This window comes from Electrophorus electricus, chromosome 3, assembly GCF_013358815.1.
Source record: "Electrophorus electricus isolate fEleEle1 chromosome 3, fEleEle1.pri, whole genome shotgun sequence".
Lineage (NCBI taxonomy): Eukaryota > Metazoa > Chordata > Actinopteri > Gymnotiformes > Gymnotidae > Electrophorus > Electrophorus electricus.
Genome location: NC_049537.1, coordinates 21,527,266 through 21,535,402, shown reverse-complemented (window position 1 = coordinate 21,535,402; position 8,137 = coordinate 21,527,266). Strand labels below are relative to the sequence as shown.

General features: G+C 40.4%; 1 protein-coding gene across 1 annotated transcript; it reads right to left on the bottom strand.

The window, feature by feature from the left end:
* Window positions 1-84: 84 nt before the first annotated feature.
* Window positions 85-5,467, bottom strand: clu (clusterin). The gene is made up of 9 exons (XM_026998321.2): window positions 5,344-5,467; window positions 3,726-3,855; window positions 2,709-2,857; window positions 2,424-2,594; window positions 1,779-2,151; window positions 1,466-1,606; window positions 1,048-1,274; window positions 466-641; window positions 85-357 (listed from the first exon to the last, which is right to left on the bottom strand). Exons 2-9 carry the CDS (start codon window positions 3,811-3,813, stop codon window positions 354-356), a joined length of 1,329 nt encoding a protein of 442 aa, XP_026854122.2. The 5' UTR covers window positions 3,814-3,855; window positions 5,344-5,467; the 3' UTR covers window positions 85-353.
* Window positions 5,468-8,137: the final 2,670 nt, after the last annotated feature.

The window sequence follows — 8,137 nt, the reverse complement described above, 5'->3', positions numbered from 1 at the left end:
TGACAATCATGTTCGTCTGAAGACCAAGGTTATGATCTGCTTATCCAATGAAACAATTTATATGGAAAAGAAGAGTAACTGGACTCCTTTACATGTTTTATTAACATTTTTGTAAGTGTACAGCTGGCTATTTCTAGAAGCACATTTATTTTCATACAATCTCCTGAGGGTCTTTTTTTGATGGTTAGAAGAGGATCATACAGCAGAAATAATGCTAGAGGATATCCAGCTAAATATGTAGAACGGCTTTCGGTATTTCGAGTGATTAATGCTTAGTACATTTTTCAGTGACTTGTGAAGCCGTTTCTGTCAGTTCCTTGACAGAATGTCCAGCCTGGACTCTTGCTCTTCACTTAACTAAAAGGAGGGGAAAAGAAAGCTGTTAAATGATTTGACATAACCCCAAAAAAAGAATGAATGCAGTGTTTTTGTGCATCTCTCTGCAGAAATTTCTAGAATACCCACACAATCATCTGTTTGTAGTGGTCCAGAGCCTCCTTTGCCACCATCTCTGAGAACTTGGGGTCATTCCATGGGATGTCCCCTGGCACAATGAAACTCATTTCTGGCTCATCAAACAGTTTGACTGATACGTTGGTGTCACCTTGCTTCTCTGGGTCCTCCGAAGTTCTAGATTTGACCTTTTTTATTAAACCAAAAAGTGTTTAGATTACTTCATTAGCTTGACTTTCTCTCTTACGCTTGTTCAGTTAAGTCACTAATTAAAACATTCCAAGACAGTCAGCATGTCAAAGGCATTTAGCTCTCACTGTTTTTCTTGTTTTACTCAGTTATCCAATGATGTTTTATGTTTTTCAGTGACATCTGTGTCAACTGTTTTAAAAAGTGTGGAAAAAAATGAGTGAATGTAATGAGAAAATGTTCACACTTTTGCTAGAGAAGCCTTTGCTGTGTGCTAAGAAAATGACAGATTAAATGGAACCTCATTTCAATTTGGTGTTTTAACTTTCAAGAAAAATTGACTCTAGGTTTTCCTTAAACAGGAATTGTTGGATTTAAATAAGCTTACGTTCAAATAAGGCTTACCACTTTGATCTTAAAGATACCATCCTCACTCTTGGTGTGATTGGCCAATGAGGACACCCAGCCAAACTGCTTGTTGAATGAGTCCAGCAGCTCAGATGTTTTCAACATCTCCTCCTCAAAGCTCTTCAGGAGCTTATTGTACTCCTGGGTAAATCTTTCCGCCAGGGCTAGAGCCTTTTCCAGTTCCTCCTTCAGAGGGCCTTCCAGTGGCTTCTTTCCAGAACAATCTATAGAAAAGAACCAGTATTGGCCAATCTGAAGCTTGACTATCAATATCTAATACATGGAATTAAAAGACAAGCATTACTAAATATAAACTACTGTGATTTACATTTTTTGAAAGTGTCTCATCAGTACAAGAATAACTCAAACGTCTCAGTATGTTCATTTTTTGTAATGACTTTGACCCCAAGCTCACCAATGTGCTGGATCTCCTTGCATTTCTCACATTCCTCTCGAAGTTTTATGCAGCCTGCAGAGTTGCGGCGGATCTCCCTGCAGGTCATTTTATCATCCCCAAATGGCTTAGTTATGACAACATCTTCGTTCTCGCTGCCCTCTGTCAAATAAGGACAAACGGGCAAGATCTGTGCTCTCATAACGCGGGCAAATGCAATTACATCTATCGGTAGAAACGGCCATTTTGCACACCACACAAACTCAGACCACACATCACATCCCTGCTATCATGTCACATGCACTGGAACATTAGAAAAGCTTGACTGGATTACCTTTAGCAGGAAATTCTATGTCACTTCCCATATAGGTTCCAAATGATCCAAATATGTTGCGAGCCATCTCCATCATGGGATGGAACATGCTTCTGAAGCCATGGAACTCTGAGTCATGGAGTGGGGACCTGTAGAATTGGGTGGGCCTACTGAAGATGCTGGGTGAGTGGTAGGGGTGGAGTGAGTGCATGTGGTCAAACACCCTCATGCTGTCCAGGAAGATGTTGTCCACTCCGTCTGCCACTTCACCATAGCGTCTCTCCAGGTCTTGGAAGCGCTGGCTCTGCTGTTGGTCCTCCTTCTCCAGAGTCTCAATGTTCTGACCATTGATCCAGATGGAAAAAGGGGACACCCGGTTCAAAAATTCCTCTAGCTGAAAGAAGGACAGAGAAAGATGAAATATATGGTTGCTTCTGAGTTGACGCTTCACTGGATTTCCTTTGTGAGGGCACCACATGTTTAGACATACAATTGCTTTCCCTCAAGACATTTAGACGTACTATCATTTTCCCTCAAGACAAATAATTAAGTGAATTATAGCTTAAATCTTTTTAAAAATCCTAATAGAGGACAAGATAGATGTCATGGAGGACTGTTAGACTCGCATGCTGACTGCATCACTGTGGTCAGCCCATGTCATCTCACCTGTCTGCCCACCAAACCTGAGCCACTGGTGCAGGTGCGGGAATAGTATTTAACGCAGGTGTTCTTCAAACACGGCTTACACTCCTCCCACAGAGCCTGCATGGTGTCGTTACACACGCTCTGCTCCTCATTCAGCTTCTCCTCCATGTCCTGCGCGGTCTTAAGAGCATCCTATAGTGCATGACAAGCTACAGATCTAGTACACCATCTTGCATAACTCTGGATATAATAACATATTACAGAACGAAAATGATTTCTGGCCATGGTGTGTATCTCCTCTCTAACCTCTTTCTGCTTCTTTGTTTTCTCCAAGGAAGAGATAAACTTCTTGTGATCTTCCTCAGACTTCTCCATCATCGTCTTCATCTCCTTCACCCCATTAATGGCAGTCTCAATCTCCTGATCCACGTACTTCTCACCGTACTGGGAGATCTCTGCAGACATGCGAGAACAGCTGCCATCAACTCTAGCTGACTTCTACAGAAAATGACAGTGCTAAAAATGTTTTATTGGAGTTTAAGAGCTGGCATTCCTATTCTTCACATGGAGTATTGTGGGTGGGGTATGGCACCAGACTACTGACAGAGGGCTTAACGGAGACGCACAGAGGTAGGTCAGGAGAATATGTGAATTCAGCCGCCGTCATGAATATAACTGACAGAAATGAGCAATGGGTCTTTGTTGGAGCCAAACTACATCCAGCTCTGTAGCCTTGTCTTCCACCACTGTTAGCATCACTCATCCATCTAATGTTGAAGCTAAAGCTTACACTGCTGATCAGAGAGTGCAGCACAAAACATGTAATTGTTTTTCCCAATGCAAACAGTTGTCAGTGGATGATTTTACATCCTTTCACTATCTCTGTGCAGTTCTGAAAGTGGTGCCAAAAATATTACTAGTAATTGTCTACAGTAATTGTCTACAGGCATCCTAAGTATAATGCAAATGTTATGATGCATGTACAGCTAAGTTTTATTTTTTAATTCTACTGAGTTGGACCCATTATATAATTGCTTATGATTTTAATATACGTATTAACAATCCCAAGGACAATTAGGGATCTCTGATTTTCTATTTCTTTTAGTTGCTAGTTTATTTAGATCTATTTGAAAATTATTGTTTAAAATCAATTTTATTCATTTTATCATTTCAAATGAAATCAACAATTTTACTTATGTATGTAGCAATTCTCTTATTTGAAACACTTCGAATTGCTTCTGTCCATGAAAAGTGCTGTATAAATAATTTTGCCCTGCCTTGTATGTGAAGAACCACCATGGTCAGCTGGTGCATTGTACTTACGTTGGAGTTCCTCCTTGGAGGGCGGGAGGAGACACTCAACAGAGACGTAGAGCAGAGAGAGGCCCAGAACTGACCAGCACGCCCTCATCGTCCGTCACTCTAGCAGTTCAGCTGTCCGATTCAGTAAACTCTGAATCCAGAGAAAAGAGATGGCGTAAACTATGGAGTAAATCTGTGGTGGGGGTCATCAGAGTTAATGATTTTCTTCATGTATTGCATTGGGTCATGGTGAAAGTGACTAAACAGTGACTTTTATTTTATGAATGCATGAGCTAACCTGGGCAGCTATTATCATTATGTAACAGCATGTGGTTCTTCTTACTTTGCCATTTGGGCAAGTCATCATTGCACAGACACTGGAACCCTAGCTCCTTTGTGTTCATATGGCTATTAATAGAGGACAAAATGCAATATCTTTGCTTTTTGGTAATTCTGATAAGACAGTGGGGTACTGCTTTCATCTGTACCAGGCCTCGGCCTGGTGCCAACCCTTACGCATGCAGCAACGTCTGACTGTAATGCTTGGAAAATGCCTGCGCGCTAAGTTAATTCAGGAAAAATGTAAAACTTTGAAGCATGCAGTCTGATTATATAAGAGGCATGCAGCCCTCTGTATTCCTTACAGAAATGTGAACAGTACAGGCTGGTGGCTGGGGACAGCACGATGGTGCAGGCCCCCAGCAGCTCGGGGAGCTGCTCCCCCCAAGCCCTCTACAGATATTATTGTTTTCTCAATGTGATTAGAAAAATATATATATTGCACACCTAACACGGGATTAATTTGTGGGCCGGACAACAGGCTATTTGGGTTCAGCAAAGGCAAACTGCTGTCGTTATTGTGAGAAATGTATCCATGCAATAATTTAGCCTCTACTGACACCCTGTGGGGATTATATTCTGTTATTTCCTTTTATCGCACCAGTGATTCAAAGTTTTTGGTTTGATGGGCCTAAGGACAAACAGAAAAAGTATATGTTCGATGCGGGATTTTTATTTATTTTTTTAATAAATCTGTCCTGCAGGTAGCCCGCTTTAATACCGGAGGGTTTTGCGCGTTATTATGAAGATGACGTTCTGCTGCAGTGAGAGCGCGCTATGACAGCAGCTGACCCGGTTTATTCCCCCGTTACCTCAGCCACCGTCGTTTGGGCCAGGGCATCAAATTCGCTTCTCTATCCAAAAATCAATAGCGTTTATCTCAGGCGAAAAACGATTCAGTTCGGCAATTTAACGACTCTGGCAAACTATTCGTGAAAAAGCCTCAAGGAGGGTTAGTTAGTGAACTCCCGTTTTTCATAATATCCAAATATCATTTTATGCTGGGTCATGCTGTGCAGAATCGGGAAAACGGTTTATTTTGGTTTTCGGTCATGAATATTTGTAGCCTGTGTTTTAATGCATGATTTCATTAGGCATGACATGACAAAACAGTGCTTTTTTAAATGCGTAAACGAACACATATATTTCATCTATATACATCATACGTTGCAATGTTAAAAACGGTAAAACAAATAGTTGCGCATGCTGCGCAAACGCATCACTATAAGCCTATCAGACAAGCGGAGCGCACAACATTCATCGTTCTATTCCCCTGCCTGTGAAAATAGCACGCACTTACCCAGTCGGGGAAACGCGTCCCTTCTCCACAGCCGATGCGCAGCTGGAACTAGCGTCCTCCGCTATGCACGGTAGTCTATTTATACCGTTCGGCGCGGGGATGTTGATGGCGTGATTCACATGACTAGAACGCTGTTGTTTTGGACTTTTCCAGAAGTTATTATTACAGGCAGAGCTTTGGCACACATGACCAGTAGTGGGCAATGTTGTACTAGCCATGTCATCTAAGCGCTGCCTGCAGCATGTCTGAACTCAAGGTTTACGGAAAAACAGTAAGGCATTTACAGGCAGGGACAAAATGTGTATCCTTTATTAATGCATCCTAAATTATTGTCCACATTACAAAGTGGTGAATCATCAGAGTCACGGGAACTGAATACACAAGCCTAAAGAACCTACACAAATTTAATCTGGATTACTGATTGTCTAATAGAGTCATATAATCAATTTAAAACGCCCAGAACAGTCGTGGGTATTTATGTTTCTGCAAACAATTGCTAAAATGTAAATGCAAATGTAATTCTGCAGGTTATGAAAGGCAGACTTTACAGCCATGCATCCAGATGTATCAATGCCCAAGTGGGATTTGTGACGCACACTCATTATGTAAGTTTTTTTTTTTTTTTTACTTTAAAGTGGCCAAAACTCCTGAAGAACTGGGCTAAGACCTGAAGAGATGTCACACATCCTGCTAAAGTGGGACTATTTCAAGGGTTTGTCCTGCTGACAGTACAGGGGCGGATGCCTCTTTACCTGATAAGCAAAAAAAAATGCATCCTTGACTTTTTTTGCCAAACATAAACCTGTGATGAGTCTCAGTCCACAAAGGCAGCAGTGTAAACAGTATTTTTCTGTTATGTCAAATAATGACAAAATATGACATGCTGTAGACGTCACTGTTGCATGTTGATCTAGACAATATGAGTGCTGTTTTTGCAAGAAGGCAAGTAGTAGTTTATGAGGTTGCATAGTTCGTGTAATTACTTGCCATGTCTAAATCCTTAGTAGAGGTGTTTGTCAAGTCTCTCTGGCCCAGAGGAACCAAAAGGTTAGGAGAGCACAGCTGCAGAATGAGTCAGATCTGATTAAAAGCTGTTGTTGAGCACTGTGACTCAAATGGATGTAAGCAGACATGTCTTAACAAGATATTTCTCCCATTTTTTTCATTTGCTCTCATGGAAGAGTAAAAAACTGACTGGAACTCTGTAAATTTCTGCCTCGAGCCATCTTTAAATGTGCCCTGCACATTAGTGACTTCATGGTTTAAACAACATAGACAACATGCCAATATTGCACATATAAGTGTGCTCCCCAAGGGATTTTTAGTATTTTGTTAATATATTGTTTAGATTCAATGACATCATGTATTTTTATTAACTAGTTTCATAAGTACCAATGTACCATTGTGTGTTTGTTTCATTTGTGCTACTCCCTTGCAAAAGACCTTGTAAACCTTAGTAGCAGGCTCTGTATTCTAACCTCTGCACCCTAATGTTATTTATCACTCTTACTTGTGAAAGGTCCCAAGCAATGTTAAACACCCAACTTAGTTCAGATGAGAAAATGAAGCATAGTAATAAGAATGATATATGAAGACCTGCTGCATTTGGTTAAACACCCCATGATGACAAGGGATATGATGTCTTCATTAAATTTGGGTCTTGTGCTGAAAATCTTAAGTCACACTCTTGCCACTCAGTTGTGGCATTAATAAATTAATAAACCTTTATGGCAAATAAAAGGCATTGATTCCAAGTTAATGAATCAACATTAAACTAGGTGCACGATTCTGTGTCAGGGCATATGGAAATCTTTTTGGCCAATTTGAAAACCCAAGTATATTGGATGTAAATCACTGTCTGTGCTCAAAAAGCAAGTGAATTAGCTGAAAGGGCTTCATTTGGAAACCTCAAGAAAAACAGTTTCAGGGCATGTTAAGAGTCAGAAGAAGCATGTCTACTGTAAAACACTATGCAGCCAGTAGCCTTGGATGTGTACTGCTGCTGTCCTCTGGGTGGCAGTGACTTGCTTTAATCAGAATGAAATGTGGCTGCAGATAGTTGCTGTATGTTAAGCAACTGAGAGAGAACGAGTTTATACTGTCTTGGAATGGTTTAAGTACTGCACAAATGGTAAAGAAGGAGATTAGATAGATAGATAGATAGATAGATAGATAGATAGATAGATAGATAGATAGATAGATAGATAGATAGATAGATAGATGATAGATAGATAGATAGATAGATAGATAGATAGATAGATAGATAGATAGATAGATAGATAGATAGATAGATAGATAGATAGATAGATTTTTATATTCTCATCTACAGCAAAGTCATGCCCTTACAGTTGCATACCTGGAATAGCTTGGGGTCAAAGGGTAATGGCAGTGCTTGCTGAGCACGGTACCTTCCCCAGATGCCCATAAGTGGCTGTTTAGTAGCTCTGACCGCTGTGCCTCCTTCAGACATGAGAAAATAACAGAGCGGATGCTCTTGGTGACAAATCATCTATAATAATGTTACTGCACATGTTTGGGGGACAAACAGCCCATAGCTTGATTTAATGTTGTCACTGTAAAGTAATTCAATGTCTTAGCATCGAAGCTGATTTCAGATTGAAATACCTTTTAAGGACCATACACTTCTATGCAATTTACATTACATGACAGTAATTTTCTGTGAACACATAACAGGGGGGAAAACATCATCATCTCTAACACAACACCCAATAACTCACTACCTAAGTACCATCTGAATCAAGTAGTAAGTAAATTATGTGTTCAATTGCTTTAT

Excerpts from the sequence above, each read along its gene's own strand:
- clu (XM_026998321.2), bottom strand. The coding sequence starts at position 3,813 with ATGAGGGCGTGCTGGTCAGTTCTGGGCCTCTCTCTGCTCTACGTCTCT. Across the intron at positions 1,275-1,465 it reads CAAGGAGATCCAGCACATTG|ATTGTTCTGGAAAGAAGCCA; the intron begins GTGAGCTTGGGG and ends TCTTTTCTATAG. Across the intron at positions 642-1,047 it reads GTATCTTTAAGATCAAAGTG|GTCAAATCTAGAACTTCGGA; the intron begins GTAAGCCTTATT and ends TTAATAAAAAAG.